Here is a 17,974-nt window from a genome sequence, read left to right on the forward strand (position 1 = left end):
GCACGTGCAGAAGTGGTGCTTTGCTGGGGCCATTCCCTGTATGGCTCTTCTCCTATTGAGGTCTCAGTGTCTGCTAATTAAAATTGCAACCACTTAAGGGTGTCCTGGCCCTAACCCTCTTTCCCTTCAGTATATAAAAGGTTAAAGGACTGTTAAAAGAAATAAAATCTCTTTTGCATCCAAGAAGTGTCTGGCACCCAATGACTTTCACCATCTTTGCACCCACTATGCCTCACAACCCACTACATATGGAAGGATATCAGCTGTCTTTTGGCTTTGAAGGCCCTCATTAGGCTGGAAGAGGTTAAAGACATTGCTACATTGGTCTCATCTGACCAGAGCACCTTCTTCCACATGTTTGCTGCGTCCCCCACATGGCTTCTCGCAAACTACAAACTGGACTTCTTATGACTTTCTTTCAACAATGGCTTTCTTCTTGCCAATCTTCCATAAAGGCCAGATTTGTGGAGAGCACCACTAATAGTTGTCATGTGGACAGATTCTCCCACCTGAGCTGTGGCTCTCTTCAGCACCTCCAGCGTTACCATGGGCCTCTTGGCTGCTTCTCTGATGAATGCTCTCCTTGCCCTGCCTGTTAGGTGGACGGCCATGGCTTGGCAGGTTTTGCGGTTGTGCCATACTCTTTCCATTTTTGGAAGATGGATTGAACAGTGCTCTGTAAGCTGTTCAAAACTTGGGATATTTTTATATAACCTAACCCTGCTTTATACTTCTCCACAACTTTATCCCTGACCTGTCTGGTGTGTTCCTTGGCCTTCATGATTTTGTTTGTTCACTAAGGTTCTCTAACAAACCTCTGAGGGATTCACAGAACAGCTGTATTTATACTGAGATTCAATTACACCCAGATGAACTCTATTTACTAATTAGGTGACTTCTGAAGGCAATTGGTTCCACTAGATTTTAGTTCGAGGTATCAGAATAAAGGTGGCTGAATACTAATACACACCACACTTTTCAGATATCTATTTTCAAAAACAAAATGGAAAACCATTTATCATTTCCCTTTCATTTCACAATTATGTGCCACTTTGTGTTGGTCTATCACATAGAATCCCAATAAAATACATTAATGTTTTTGGTTGTAACATGACAAAATGTGGAAAATGTTAAGGGGTATGAATAATTTTCACGGCACTTTATACCAGGGGTCTTCAATCTTTTCAGAACAGGGGTCAAATCATATATTTTAAAATCAGTGCACGCTCTATGCAGTGCTTTTCAAAGTTAAAATTGCCTAAACTACAGTTTGGTTTAAGTACAATTATCTAAATTAGACGTCAGCATCCATCTGACTGGACTGTGAGATGTTCAGCCTGGACACCGGGGGCACTGTCTCTTCTGGCAGGCATGGAACTATGGTCTGGTTAGGTGCTTAAATTACTCGCTCTCAAGCATTCCAGGGGAGACTCTTCAGAAGAAGGCCATGTACAGGTTGGTTTCTTAGTAAGAGCCTGGAAGGGCTGAAGTACCCAAGAGAATCTGGATTTGTGGATATTGCCAAGCTGGTTGAAAGATCCAGGTATCCTACAAGTGTTTTCAAGCTTAAGTTTCCCTACGTGTTCTACAACAACGTCTGTGGCAGAGACATTATCTTGTACGTTCTACAACAACGTCTGTGTTCCTGAGTAAGCACTTTGTTGGCTGCTAGACCTTGTGGGAGAGGGACTGTCCAACTTGAGTGATCATCCAGTTGCGAATGGCTTTTCTCTGGATGCAGTCAAAGTAAGCAAGTTCTTAAACATTTTGACTTTGACACTAAGAGTACCTGAATTTCCTTTCCAACCCTCTGATCCCAATTTAAGAGACTGTTCATTGTCTACGTTTTGCAAATAAAATCAATTTAAGTGAATCTGTTGTGGGTCTCTCAAGCTACTGGGCCATTACCACGGGACACCCCTAGATGTGCAACGTGGAAGACAGAAGGTAACATTAAGCCCAAATCTAACCAGCAGCTCCTTCGGGGGTTAGTGCTACATCAGCTTTGTAAATTAATGAATCTCTCTTACATCTGATTCACCATTAGAGTGCCCCTTACATCAGGAATCCTCAATCTGTGCAAATTAAGTATACGCCACTGACCCTAGCTGCAGGCTGGATACAATTTTGTAGTGGGCCAGATTTGGGTCATAGTTAGGACAGCCCGATCTATACCAACATTAATACTTGTCAGGTATCAGCAGCATGGATGGCCAGATCTACACTTTGGAAACTGGGACCAGAAAGAAAGAGGGGAACCAAGACTGGAATCGGGGAGAAGGGGAGCAGGTAGAAGGCAGCAAGGCACATGATAAAGGTACAAGGAAGGATCAGAAATAAGGCTCAGGATAATTCAGCAAGCAAGTCTCTGGCTAGCAGGCAAAACACTGAAGTGAGAGGCACTAGTAGAGGAGGAACTAAATACCCACCCATCAACCAGCACCAGATAGTCTGATTACTGGGATCTGCTGGCTGCTGGGAGACACCCACTGTTGGACACTGGAACTACACCTCTCTGCCCAGAGAACCACAGTGCCACCAGATCCAGGTCCTGACAATACTATTGGACAGCAACACCAAAAAGATAACCTCATGTGCCAGTGCTTATTTTCCAAGTATGTAGAAAAATTACTTTACCCAGGATATTTTTGACTGTTATCTGTAAATTTCATAGTTGCTTTGTGATATGAACCATTTAATTTTACTGGCTGTTTAATGATCAAATGTGTTCCATAGATATAGCGGCTATATGCTGTATGCTCATGGTGACCCATCAAAACTTTATTTTTTCTAGTGCAGACTGAGAGCACAAAACGAAGAATGTTAGGGTTTTTTGTGATTATGGATTAAACAACACAGTCGTTTTTTCAGACAGTTCCATACACAAAATCTCCCTTGTTCAGATATTATTCTAACTTTCCCTCTGATTAGTACAGACAAGACTCCAATTTCAAGATGACCACACTATCTCCTGAGGTCTCATCAAAGAGCCATTTCCCTTCATGAGCGATCATGTACTGTCCAAGTTATATAAAAGCACAGTCCTGGAAAAGTATGAGAACTGAGGAGTTTTGAATGACAGCAGCTTTATTGCTATCCCATGACGAGGTCACTTAGTCTGGTGTTTGTTGAGCCTTTGCTATGTCATACTTCTACTTGCTGCCAGCACAGCTGCTCTTCCAACGTGTTAATCAAGGTTTCTGCTTCTATCACAGTGTGCTTCACCTTTCCCCGGCCTGATGACCCAGGAAATCTGCTGTCGGGGTTCTGGAGTAGCTTGGGGCATCCATGACTGTACCCCCTGCCCCGGATACCAAGGTAAGTCTATCAGCCCCTGTCAAGTGAGAATTGTGGTGCATTCCAGCTCTCAAGAGGTTTATTCAATGAGGAACGTAGAACATCACTTCTAATTCTTATCTATAGCCAAACTAACATTCTTTAACCAGTAAATATGTAAGTCAGGTAGAAAAGAAAACAGTTCTTCTAGAGTATGATAAATATGTAAGAACCTGCGCTGGAGCATATATACTTAATAAATGATAAAGCAGCCACTGAAGCAATCGTGACACCAACAGGAAACAATAAAAATCCAAGAAAGTAGTGCTAAATCAAAAAAAAAGTGATTCAATAATAAACCAATACAATAAAGTGAAAGACAAATAAAGCCCCATACACACTATCAGTTTTTCTGCTGAGTTTTTCCTTCAGATTTACCAATAGAACTAGTTCCCCCACAAACGGGGTTTTTAGGCAGCAAGAGACAGTAATAGAAGCCAATAGAAGTAGTATAAAAGGTATTTTAATATTAATTGGTAAAAACAAACATGAGCTTCACCTGAACACTTGAATAACAGACAAAATCATGTATATAAAGTACATATAATGTCACATGGAAGTAAAATAACAGACACAGCTATGTTACACTGTATGGGTAGATAACAGTGAGAGCATAGAACTAACGCGTTTCAACCCCAAAGGGGGTCTTCTTCAGAGATGGTGGTCTGTTAAAAGAAAAACAAGATTACACTGAATAACTGAATCCGGTGTTATACATGTTAGGGATACCCAATATTAATTTAAAATGGTTTACCCAATAATGTACTTCCAGGTAGGTAAGGTGGATTATAGTGCTTCGGATAAAATTCCCCCATAGGACAATGTCTCAATTTCCTTTACGCATCTTGAGTAGTACCTGGTCCGTATGTGTTGCCAAGATGCCAGAGGGAAGAGGAGGCAGCGTCACAAACCCACTGGCGTGACTCACGGGAGGTCACACTATTACCTTGCCCCCCAGAAGAGGAAACTCCGGGGGGGTAGGTGCGAGTAAGGGTACACCAAAGATATGGCGAGCGACACCTGCAGCGAGATCCCAACAACAGGCAAAAAATTAATTAATTAAAAGCGAGGATTATTTAATATTGGAAACATGGAGTGCATATATGATATGAGGTTAATGATATCATATCCTCATTATGTATGCCAAAGGTTGTATACATGTATATATATATATATATATATATATATATATATATATGTGCACCCTCAATTGTCCAAATATCCATATAGCATGCTTTCTAAGGCCAGGACAGAGAAAGAAAAAAGAGGGGGAGGGGGGGCCATGCCTGGGAGTCCAAGGAGCCTAGGAAAAAGGGGAACGAAGGAAAAGATAGCCAGAGATGAGTGAGTGTGTAAATGTGTGCTGCTGTGTGAGCCATGACACACAGGAGAAGGGGGATGAGGAAAAGAGGAAAGGGAGAAATGAAAGGTGATGAGAAGTGGACTAGTGAAAAACGGTGTGAGTGTGCACTCAAGCAGAAAAAGAGAGAATGCGCAAAAGAATAGTGAAAAAGTGAAAAAAAAAATATAAAAATTATGCAACAAAAAAACACCGCATGTGAAGGTGTGCAAAAACAAAATGCGCTGAAGTGGGTGACAAGTAGTAGGGGACATAGTCAATAAGAGTGTCAAGTGCATGATGATATATACATACAAAAAAAGTGTATGTGTGTAGTGTGTTAGAAAATACCAAACAGGTATATTAGCCTCATTAGAACAGCCAGGCAAGTGGTGAGATTATTACCTGGATTGTAAGACCTAATGGGAGACTGTTCCAGAAGGTAAAGATGAGGGACGGCGACTTAGGCGTTAATCCACAAAGGATATCTGGCGCAGTCCCTACAACGTGTTTCCTGAAGTCCGATCTATAAATTAATTAGATCAGTCCGCATATTAAACAGCCAGTAAAAAGGCTTATTTTGGTGCAGTACGTCACCAAATATAGGTCAAATACAGAGGGAAAATAAGTGCTCACCAAACAACAGGTACAAGTTTCTTTCCTCCTGGATGAATGTACACCTCCTATGAAGGCAGGTTTGTATATAAAGCCTGGAGATTGGCTACAGGTGCATACGCCCACCAATCAACCGGTGTATCCCGAACGCATTGGCTGCCTGAATAGGATCAGCCTCGTGTGGCCGCCCCGGCGTCCTGGAAGGCCGGAAACCGGCCCCGAAATGACGTCGCTTCCGTCGCAAACACGTGGCGTCACAACGTCACGCACGCTCGCTCGATCGAACGGACGCGCGCAAAGTATATGTCACGCACGTTCGCCCAAACGAGCGGACGTGCCTGAGATGTGCGCCCGGAAGTGTCCAAGGATGCCGCCGGCAAGGGAATATGTGTCCACCATCCCTCAACAAGGGGGCAGGGGGAACCAGTGGAGAGGCCTGTCCGTAAAATACAGGCAGAAACCACTCCTACCCTTGCCGGGGAGTCAGTACAGGGGGCAGACCCAATTGTCCCCTCCTCACCTCTGGGCTGTAAAATGGCAAAGGACCATTGTAGATTTCGAGGGAAGAGAGACATATTCTCAACGGAAGGAAGAATTATTATATTATAAAATAAAAATTAAGCGATGTCAAGAGCCGAGACTGGCCAGGTACCTCCTGGATCTTCCCACCGAGGATCTTCGGGACTGATAAAGGGATGGGGGGTGTAGGGGTGAGGAGCATGGAGGAAAAAAAAAAATATATAAAATTTTTTAAATAGAAAGTTGTGCTAGTGAAGGGGGAGAAGATCCAAAGGTGGGGGAAAAGGGAAGGTAGGTGGCAGGTCGGGGCATAGCATCACAAAAAGCCAAGTGGAATTCACCAATCAAGTTGTATAGTTATATAATACTCTACAAAGTTTAATGGCGTCTATTATCATGTAAATATAAGTCTCTATCAAGAGCCTGAACAAAGCAAATATGCAAACTATAATAAAATGTACATCAATTATAACACATGACAGTTAGACACATGATTTTTCTGGGTAATCACTAATATAAGGATACATTGCATATACAAAATAATCCGAAATAGTCTATTGGCGGATACGAAAAAAGAGAACCTGAGATGTGATAATGAAAGGAAAATGAGAGGCCCGGGTAGGGGAGAGGAGAGGACCCCACTGCAGAGCAAGGGAAGCTTTATTGTGTCCTTCCAGAGGAAAATCCTTTAAGGAAGGGAGCAAAAGAGGTCGATTCGTTTAGGCCCGGGGCAGAGGTGGCATCCAAATTATGTATCCACCTCTGTTCCCGTTGCAATAAGATCTTGTTCCAATCCCCACCCCGGGCCGGTATGTGTATGCGATCTAGGGCCACAAATGTGAATTTCGGCATTCTGTAATTATGTACTGTTACAACATGTCGACCAACTGGCAAATAATAATTGCCGATTTCCATACTGTACACATGTTTGGATATGCGACGGTGGAATTCCTGTTTGGTTTTGCCCACATAGTATGCCCCACATTCGCATTCCATAAGATATACTATTCCACGTGTTTGGCAGTTTACAAAATGAATGGGTCGAAAGATGCCACCATTTGGTAGGCAAAAGGTCTTATCCCGTCTAATATACTTACAGCATGAGCAGTGATTGCAAGGAAAAGAGCCAAAAACTGAACAGTGTTTGGATCTCTTTGCCGCACTCATATACTCGCTTTGCACTAATCTGTCGTGCAGTGATGCAGCCCTCTTGAAAGAAATGGAGGGACGTGTGGCGACAAAACGTCCAATTTTGGGATCATCACTTAGGATGGGCCAATATTTCTGAATAATATTGTAAATGATGTTGTGTTGTTTAGTAAAGCGCATCGTGATCCTGGGTAAATTACCCATGGGGTCATCACGCGTCTTTTTGGAAAACAGAAGATCCTTGCGGGGTAGGGTTACCACCTTATTGAACGCCCTGCGTAGACTAGAGCGGCTGTACCCGCGTGCTAGGAATCTAATCTGGAGTTTATAGGCTTCTTCTCTGAAGAGGCTATCATTAGAGCAATTCCTGCGAAGACGCAGGTACTGCCCATATGGTATGGACTGTTTTAGAGCAATGGGATGGAAGCTGTCGGCATGTAGTACCGTATTGCCCGCTGTGCTCTTCCGGTACAGTGATGTGTAAATAGAGTTTTCTGGGGTGCGGCCTATAATGACATCCAAGAACGTAATGCTCTGAGTGTCATAAGTCATAGTAAATTTTAAATTGTACTTATTTGTATTAATACAAGATTCAAATTCCAACAGAGCCGTCTCTGATCCCTCCCAGATGATGAGGACATCATCGATGTACCGGCGCCACATAGCAATGTGACGCGTGTACCCGACAAGGCCCTCATCACCCAGGAGGGATTTTTCCCACTCCCCCAGGTACAGGTTAGCGTAAGCCGGGGCACAACAACTACCCATGGCCACGCCCTGCACCTGGAGGTAGTGGGAATTGTTGAATAGAAAAAAATTGTGATGTAAAATGTAATTCAAACCATTCACGATGAATTCATTCACCTCACATGCATATTTACCGCTGGTTTGGAGTAAGTTCCGTATCGCTTCAACCCCACAATTGTGTGGGATGGAGCTATAGAGAGCCTCCACATCAATGGCCACCAGAATAGACTTGTCAGTTAGGGTATAGTTTTCGATTGTCTGTAACAGATGTGTCGTATCCTTCACATACGAAGGCATACATGTGACAAATGGTTGTAAGTATGAGTCAATGACTTTGCTGAGATTTTCAGCTATTCCACCTCTCCCCGAGACAATCGGCTGACCGGGTGGTCGTGATTGAGATTTGTGGATCTTGGGTAAGCTGTAAAAGGTGGGTACCCTAGGGTGTTTCGTTCTAACAAAGGTGTGTTGTTCCCTTGTGATGCCTCCCTTGGTAAGAGCTGTGTCAATGAAATTATAGAATTTGTCATAGTAGGTCTGTATTAGTTTGCTTGGAATGACCTTGTACCATTCTTTGTTGTCTAAAATATCTTGACACATCTGTACGTAGTCCGAATTATCCTTCTTGCGTAAAATATTTTTGTTATAAGTGGATAGGTCATCCCGGAGTTTGGTCCGGGTTTCTACAGCTAGGGTATGTGACGCATAAGGTTGTAGAGCCATTTCCAAAGTGTGGATTTCCTTGTCGAGGAGTTCAATCTGCCTGGTGTACTCCCTGACAAGGATAATCATCATTTGCTGAGAACAAGCATTTAGGTTGGCCTCCCATTCTGTTTTGCATTCATTGCTAATTAGATCTATATTTGGAAAAATTTGGACCCGGAGACCTAAAGGGTTAATCTTTTCATTCTTATATCTTTCGAACGATTTGATATGCCAGAATAGTGCTGATTTCCTTTCAAGTGTTCGCATTAATTTAGAGGTCAAAGTGGTAATCTCAGTATCAACCCGATCACTTTTCTCAAATTCTGTTTCATACCCTGACATCAACAGATCCCAATCATTACCCTGAAACATATTCATATTTACTATAACAATGTTTGCATGAAAAAATACATATAAGGACAAATCAATTCCTTAATGTTAGTTATGCTAGGCCAAGCTCATGTTTAACCCTCCTGTGTTCAATTCGGGGGAAGGGAAAAGGGAAAGGATAGTATGAAGAAGAAAAAGAAAAAGAAAAAGAAAGAAAAGAGAAAAAGGGTGTTTGTCCACCCAGTCTGATTGGCACTCAAAGGAGAACACAGTGCTGTAAAGAGCTAGGAGGGTGCTGCTCACCCCAAGTAAATACAAATAGAACTAGTTCCCCCACAAACGGGGTTTTTAGGCAGCAAGAGACAGTACTAGAAGCCAATAGAAGTAGTATAAAAGGTATTTTAATATTAATTGGTAAAAACAAACATGAGCTTCACCTGAACACTTGAATAACAGACAAAATCATGTATATAAAGTACATATAATGTCACATGGAAGTAAAATAACAGACACAGCTATGTTACACTGTATGGGTAGATAACAGTGAGAGCATAGAACTAACGCGTTTCAACCCCAAAGGGGGTCTTCTTCAGAGATGGTGGTCTGTTAAAAGAAAAACAAGATTACACTGAATAACTGAATCCGGTGTTATACATGTTAGGGATACCCAATATTAATTTCAAATGGTTTACCCAATAATGTACTTCCAGGTAGGTAAGGTGGATTATAGTGCTTCGGATAAAATTCCCCCATAGGGTTTTTCTGCTGAGTTTTTCCTTCAGATTTACCAAAACCATATAATATGAGGTCAAACCTTAGGAGTTTCAATGTGTATACAATCAGGCAGGCCCTTATACGACATGGTTTTGGTAAACCTGAAGGAAAAACTCAGCAGAAAAACTGATAGTGTGTATGGGGCTTAAGGTGAAAAAATATAGTGACAAAAAATTATAATTTGTAAAAAAATAAAATCAGTCCATGAGAGCCAATCCGCAAAGGCACAAAGGAAATGTGTTTAAAGTAACAAAGTTAAAAAAACTGGATCCCCAATCCATTTGTCATATACAGTATCTCACAAAAGTGAGTACACCCCTCACATTTTGTAAATATTTTATTATATCTTTTCATGTGACAACACTGAAGAAATGACACTTTGCTACAATGTAAAGTAGTGAGTGCACAGCTTGTATAACAGTGTAAATTTGCTGTTGCCTCAAAATAACTTAACACAGCCATTAATGCCTAAACCGCTGCCAACAAATGTCCAAATTGGGCCCAATTAGCCATTTTCCCTCTTGGTGTTATCAATCTCACTGTCTCATACTGGTCACTGGAAGTTTAACAGGGCACCTCATGGCAAAAAACTCTGAGGATCTGAAAGCAAGAATTGTTGCTCTACATAAAGATGGCCTAGGCTATAAGAAGATTGCCAAGAACCTGAAACTGAGCTGCAGTATGGTGGCCAAGACCTTACAGTGGTTTAACAAGACAGGTTCCACTCAGAACAAACCTCACCATGGTCAACCACAGAAGTTGAGTGCACATGCTCAGCATCATATCCAGAGGCTGTCTTTGGGAAATAGACCTATGAGTGCTGCCTGCATTTCTGCAGAGGTTGAAGGGGTGGGGCGTCAGCCTGTCAGTGTTCAGACCATACGCCGCACACTGCATCAAATTGGTCTGCATGGCTGTTGTCACAGAAGGAAGCCTCTTCTAAAGATGATGCACAAGAAAGCATGCAAACAGTTTGCTGAAGACAAGCAGACTAAGGACGTGGATTACTGGAACAATGTCCTGTGGTCTGATGAGACCAAGATTAACTTATTTGATTCAGATGGTGTTAAGCATGTGTGGCAGCAACCAGGTGAGGAGTACAAAGACAAGTGTGTCTTGCCTACAGTCAAGCATGGTGGTTGGAGTGTCATGGTCTGAGGCTGCATGAGTGCTGCCGGCACTTGGGAGCTACAGTTCATTGAAGGAACCATGGATGCCAACATGTACTGTGACATACTGAAGCAAAGCATGATCCCCTCTCTGGGCTGCAGGGCAGTATTCTAACATAACGAGTACAACCCCAAACATCCCTCCAAGACAACCACTGCCTTGCTAAAGAAGCTGAGGTTAAAGGTGACGTAGTGGCTAAGCATGTCTCCAGACCTAAACCCTATTGAACATATGTGGGGCATCCTCAAATGGACGGTGGGGGAGCGCAATGTTTCTAACATCCACCAGCTCCGTAATGTCGTCATGGAGGAGTGGAAGAGGACTCCAGTGGCAAGCTGTGAAGCTCTGGTGAACTCCATGTCCAAGAGGGTTAAGGCAGTGCTGGAAAATAATGGTGGCCACACAAAATATTGACACTTTGGGCCCAGTTTGGACATTTTCACTAAGGGGTGTACTCACGTTTGTTGCCAGTGGTTTAGACATTAATGGCTTTGTGTTGAGTTATTGTGAGGGGACAGCAAATGTACACTGTTATAGAAGCTGTACACTCACTACTTTACATTTCAGCAAAGTGTAATTTCTTCAGTGTTGTCACATGAAAAGGTATAATAAAATATTTACAAAAATGTGAAGCGTGTACTCACTTTTGTGAGATACAGTAGGTGTCCCCATTCCAAATTTCTCTGCATCCACCACCGAGTGACACCATATAAATGAGCCCCCTACCCGATCCAGTGGACCATCACATAAATGGTCACAAGCGCTTGTTAAATCCTTTTGATCAGGATGATTCCAGGCACCAAGCACGCATCAAATCAGGATTGCTCCATCAGCATAAAGGATATGGTGGAAAATTAAAAATGTATACGCCCATAGTGTAATCCATAAAAACTATTTATTAAGAAACATGATAGCAAGCGACACAACACTTGAGAAAGGATCCACATTAAAATACAAGTAAAATTCGCAAAAATCTCAAATCCACATATAGCAGTAAAAAATAAGATGCTTTCCCAGAGCAACAAGCTGTGTGGCCGCACCAGACTCCACACGCCTTTTGGTGAGCGTGCGTGATGGCGAAGGATCGTAGCCATGCCCAACGTCAGAGAGATGACATAGTTGGGGGACTTGTTATTCTAGAGTATGGACATTTTAAATAACTAGATGTGTATTGTATAGTATGTGCATCATTAGGTAGACCGAACCGCAATTGAGACAATTAAAGTGCTTCAGATCCTTAACAAGGCATTTGAATCCTGTCAGCTACCAGATTCCATGAATGACACCTGTATCATAGTATTCCCGAAACCGGGCAAAGATTTACTAGAGCCGGGATCTTACCATCTCATGATCTCGCTTTTGAACTCTGATGTTAAGATTTTGGCAAGGGACCAGTCCGGCTTTATCCCCACTATGTCCACGGCGATAAATTTAAGGAAACTATTCTTAAACATGCAGATACCATCGGATAACCCGGGGAGGTGAGCTGTACTGTCACTTGACGCTGTGAAAGCATTCAATAGCATCGAGTGGACATATCTATGGGAAGCACTGGTCATTTGGATTAGGTAAAAGATTTATAAGTTGGATTAAATTACTTACTCGACCCCAAGGGCATGTATACAAATAAATGGCTCAGTCTCAGATTTCTTCCCACTATTCAGGGGTACTCGGCAGGGATGCCCCCTCTCCCCATTGCTATTCACCTTGGCAATCGAACCCCTAGCCGAGGCTATAAGGCAATCTGATGTCATCTGTATCTTTAACAGGGGAACCAGGTGTGAAAAAATCTCACATTATGCAGAGGCCACTTTGTTATTTATAGGAGATACAGACCAGTCTTTGATTTCCCTTATGTCGCTTATACAAACATTCGGCTCATTTTTGGGCTTCATTATCAGTTGGGATAAGTCTGTTCTGTTTCCCCTCGATGACTTCCAGTACCACAGGAGGCTCAGCAAATTAAAGTTGTGTCCTCCTTTAAATATCTGGACATTTGTATATCTCCCAAGGTAGAAGACTATTTGCGCCACAATCTATCTCCCATCCTGCATAAATTCAAGCTTAAAAGTTCTGTGTGGATGAGGCTGCCATTATCCAGAATTGGTCGCGCGAACCTCATAAAAATTATTTGGGCCACTCAACTACTGTATGTCCTCCACAATTCACCCATATGGATTCCCCTAAAATGGTTTAAGCAAATAAAAGCGCTATTCCGCATATTACTGTGGAAATCCTAGGATCAAACTCTCTACTCTCCATCTAACTAAGGAGGGAGGAGGATTGGCGGTGCCTCAGTAGAGGCTGTACTTCATGGCTTTACAATTACAGCAGTTCGCTGGTTTAGTTACTGCTAAGCCATGAATCCCGTTATCATCTATTGGTGCAATTAGAATCGGGAGCTTTTGCTCATTGTCATAATGGCCCCACCCTAACACTTATGGATAAAGTTTGGCAAGAAATGAAACTTATAATGAAATATGAAAGGGCCTCTGAATATATACCACTGTGGGGGAACAAGCAATATGCAGATCGATGGAGTTTCCAGGGGATTCAATATGTAGCACGACTTTACACTCATAATATACTGAGATCCTTTCAGGACCTTAAGGAGGCGTTCCAACTCCCCCACCATGATTTCTTTAAATATCTACAAATACGTCATGCATTGCATGCAGGCTCAGGGTAGAAGTGTCAAATTATATGTCAGTCATATGCCACTTCTAACCTTTTTGGCCAAAGTTTCTGAGAAGAAAGGTCTTATTTCATTTTTGTATGACCAATTGATGGTCAAGGCCCAAGATACCTCCAAATGCTAAGGCAGACAAGGGTGGGAGAAAGACCTAGGCGATATATCAGAAGATGATTGGCAAACCATTCTAGAGGGAGTGCCTTCTGTATCCTTGTCATCTGCACAGCGTCTGACTCAATTGTTTATCATACACAGAATGTATAGTGCTCCAGAGAAGATGGTTAAATAGGGCAGAAGGGGACACTCGTAGCCAACAATCACCTGTGGATCTGCTTCACTTGCAATGGAAGTGTCCCAAGCTGGTCAGATACTTGCATGAGCTGGTGAATACCATACATGGGGCTTATTCTACTCACGTTGCCCTGGATCCCAAAGTATCCTTGTTGGGATGAGGGGGCATATCCGCTGGAGATAGTAACACCCATTAACAAGCCATTGTTCATATTGTGTAAACTGAAAGAACAACAAGTCTACTGAAATAGGGGCACACCGAATAAATTTTACAAATTATGGGAACCATGGCTGCCGGTGCCTGGTCTGGCCCCATTTTCATTGATGTCCCTCAAAATACTGCAAAGTAGCTAACATTGCTGCCGAGCCTGCACAAAAGCAGATACATTTTAATGTATAAAGACGTGTGTGTAATCTTTGTGTGAATTAGAAATTCATGCAGACTTGTAAATTTATTGAAAGGTCCACTTTATCTACTCTGTGAGTGTTCATTTGCTTGTGTTATTACCCTGAGATCTATGGCTGCTGTCAGTGACAGTATATCAGTTAGTAAGTGTGTGCCTAGGACAATGGTGCTTGGAGCAAGCCCTTGAAAGAAATAGACAGCAATAACCTGAGTCATATACTGTATATGTTGGCAGAGGTGTCCTACTCAATTCCAGCCACAACGTTGGGGAGATTTCCCCTCACACCTTACCCTCGTCCCTTTGACACCAGGAAAAAAAATCAGGGGGCTGGAATAATTTAAACACTAAGACACAGTTAACAATAAAAACATAACAGAGGTTCTAACATTTTTTTTTTCCAATGCACAAATGAAAAGGCTCCATCACTTACCTTTTCACTTGCTGTCCTCCTCTGCCCAAAGCTTCAGGGCTCAATTCACTAAAGGAGATCACATGCGATATTTGGGTTATGTATCCAAATATAGCATCCAATTTGCTATAGTTTTATTATTGTAAACAAGGTGCACAGCTCGGGTCAATCCTCCCCCCCCCCGAACCCCCACAACCACTGAGCCAGAGTTGTGGGGAAGAGGCCCTTGTCTTCATCAACATAGGAACATGGAGCTTTGGGGGGCCTCCCTCACAAAGCACCCCCCGTGTTGAAGACATGTGGCTTGGTATGGTTCAGGAGGACAGGAAGGGGTGCATGTTGGTTCTCCCTCCTTCCCTGCATGCTCAGATAAGGATCTGGTATGGATTTTTGGATTTTTTTGTGACTTTGTAAGGCCTATCAGGCCAATCTTTTTTTTTTTTTTTGTCGATAGGCCCCCCCAAAAACTGATACCAAACCCAAAGGGCCTGGTATGGACTGGAGGGGGGGGGGGGGGGCTGCACGCTTTTTATTTTTTTGTTTACATTTGGGGATGAATCATGGTTGTTAGAAAGTTGGTGGGTGCCCGCTCCTTAACAGCCAGCAGCTCTGAGCTGAACAATCACATTTAACAGTGGTAGGAATACCACTGCTAAATCAGTTCCCGCTGCGGCTGGTCTACAGTAAAATAATGTGCAAAAACATTTAACGTGCGTTTTTTTGGGGAATTGCATGTTTATGAGTTAAATAATGCATGTGTTATTTTAGATAATCATGCGTTATTTAACTCTTAGTGAATTGAGACCCCAGTCAGTTTTGCTGCTCCAACCCTACTGGGAAAATGTCCCCGGATTTCCCATCACGAGTCATGGGGAAAGGTAGTGAGAGGTGACAGTAATAAGAACCTGATAGGGGCTCTAAGCTTTTCTAACTCCACACAAAACAAAAAAAGCAATTGTTCAGAGTTAAGCTTTAAATCTGGCTCATTGTTATAATAGCAACTATAAACCAACTCTTAATGTGTACAATGACCTATGATATGAATCTGCTTTTTTAATGTAATTTTTTCCAGCATTGCTATTTTTTACAATTTTTTATCACAATAACAGCAAATTTGGAGTTGAATTGGCCACGGAGGTTTATTTTCACTTCCTTTTGTTATAAACATGTTGCACATTCCGTGGAACAATCTGCAACTTTGTTTACAAGGATCCCTGACCCCTGATTGTAAAAATGTTCCTTTTTGCGTGTTGAGTGAAAAAGTGAACAACTGGAACATCACAGAATGTCCCCGGGCGATGATGGATGGGGACACTTAGAACTGGTTCAGAGTATAAATTACCAGCACCATTCTTCATACCCCAAGAAACAAGCAGCCAAACCTTTGAGGGGGTTCATTCTTTTTCCAGAAACCACCCACATGATCCTGCTCGGAGAGCCTTGCCAAAAACACATCTGTCCTTACCAAGAGCCCAGAGATTGTGTCCATCTGTGATAGATAAATGTGATTACAAAACAGACGGGAACTTTATTGGGTTCAGCAGAGGTTTCCCACTCTCATATCTATGAACGGCCGAGGGACAAACCGCCAAGAATTCTTCCAAAATGATGATTTTATGGTATAGTTTAGCAGAAGGCCAGGCTAATATTTATCATCCCATTTAAGTAGATGACGGTATAAAGAAAAGCTCTTTGTAAACGGAGAAAAAAAAAAAAAATCGGTGTAAGCCTACCTGCAAGAAGAATCTGTCTTTTATGTGGGTGATTTATGATTGCTTTTCTCAATTTCCTAAAGTCGTATAGTGCAGGCCTCATTCTCCAGAATTGAAAGGGTGAGAGTACCACATGACTTTCAGTTTATGAAACTGATCACTGCTTAACAGCCAAAGTTCAGGTTTTTGAAAAGACCGAAACACAGACTGTTCCACCTGGTGTTACCAACTCTAAGCCCTTGTACACACGACATTCCGACAACAAAATCCGTCGAAAATTTTGTCCGAAACTGGTGTTGCATACACACGGTCGGACAAAGTTGTCGGAAAATCCGATCGTTCGGAACGTGATGACATTCGTTCGTTGCGACGGGACTACGTTCAGGCAAGTAGCCAATAGCTTTGGTCTCATAATTTGATCTGAGCATGCGTGGCACTTTGTCCGATCGGAGTTCTCTACAAACGATCGGACAAAGTCCGATCAGATCATGTTGTCGGAAAATGTTATATCCAGCTCTCAAACTTTGTTGGTTGGACATTCCAACGGAAAAAGTCAGATGGAACCCACACATGGTCAGATTATACGACAACACGGTTCGATCAGAAATTTTCCATCGGAATGTCCAACCGTGTGTACAGGGGCTAATGCCACGTACACACGATCGGAATTTCCGTCTGAAAAATCTTGGATGGTATATCCAACGGAATTTTGCTCAAGCTTGGCTTGCATACAAACAGTCACACAAAAGTTCTCTGAACATTTGACCGTCAAGAACGCGGTGATGTATAACACTATGACGAGCTGAGAAAATGAAGTTCAGTGCTTCAGAGCATCTAATTATTTCCAAACATGCGTAGGAATTTTGCTTGTTGGAATTGGCACGGACGATCTGAACTTTTTCTGACCGAAAAATTGAGAACCTGCTCTCAATCTTTTGCTGGAATTTCTGACCAAAAGCTCACATCAGACTTTTGTTGGTGGAATTTCCGATCACGTGTACGGGGCATAAAACGTTTCACTCTGACATAGCGCTTACTGTATTTATTGGCGTATAACACTCACTTTTCACCATGAAAATCGGGTGCAAATAGCCTGTGCATGTTATACGCCAATACAAAAATTTTAGTTTTTTCCTGAAACTTCCCTCTTAAAATGATTGCGTGTTATACGCTGATAAATACGGTATTTGCTCTATGACTAAACTTCTACACGTACACGTACACGTACGTGTATGTGTAGGAATAAATCCCATTTGTTGGTAACACCAGGTGGACAAATCTGTGCATCAGCCTTTTCAATAAACCTGAACATTGGCTTTTAAAACTGAGTGGATTCCTTCCTTTTTTATTGAAGACTGGAGTGTTGCACATGGAGCTGTTCATGATTGTTGAGCACCTGCACCCAGTGTCGAAGTACTAGAGAGAAGGGGGTAATGCTTGTAGTGGGATACTATGCTATTACTATACCGATAAATTTATTATACACCAATGAACAGTCAACAGTAAAAAGTCAACATGTTTCAGGGATTTGCAAACTCCCCTTTTACCAGGGTAAGAAAACAAAGCAACATGAACACCAAATCAGAAGATAATTCTACAAATACCCATAACATGAAGGTCATGTGTCAATGATTATGACTCTAATGAGATATATATCAAATCAGTCTGATGCACCTTTACCTTTTCTACTTCCACAGAAGGGGCCATAGTTGGCATTTTTTCAGAATCCTCCTGTCCTAAGGGCTATAGCAGAAGCAATGGAACATGTATAGGTAAGCC

General features: G+C 42.3%; 1 protein-coding gene across 1 annotated transcript in view; it reads left to right on the forward strand.

Moving 5' to 3' along the window:
* The window catches only part of LTBP4 (latent transforming growth factor beta binding protein 4), a 343,681-nt gene that overhangs the window by 248,037 nt on the left and 77,670 nt on the right, over positions 1-17,974 (forward strand). The window contains exons 8-9 of the mRNA XM_077482606.1: positions 3,216-3,318; positions 17,893-17,967. Coding sequence (XP_077338732.1) covers positions 3,216-3,318; positions 17,893-17,967 — 178 coding nt within the window. The remainder of the gene's footprint in view (positions 1-3,215; positions 3,319-17,892; positions 17,968-17,974) is intronic.

Source organism: Lithobates pipiens, unplaced genomic scaffold (genome assembly GCF_037356315.1).
Source record: "Lithobates pipiens isolate NorthernLeopardFrog02 unplaced genomic scaffold, aLitPip1_a1.2 Scaffold_1, whole genome shotgun sequence".
Taxonomy (NCBI): Eukaryota; Metazoa; Chordata; class Amphibia; order Anura; family Ranidae; genus Lithobates; species Lithobates pipiens.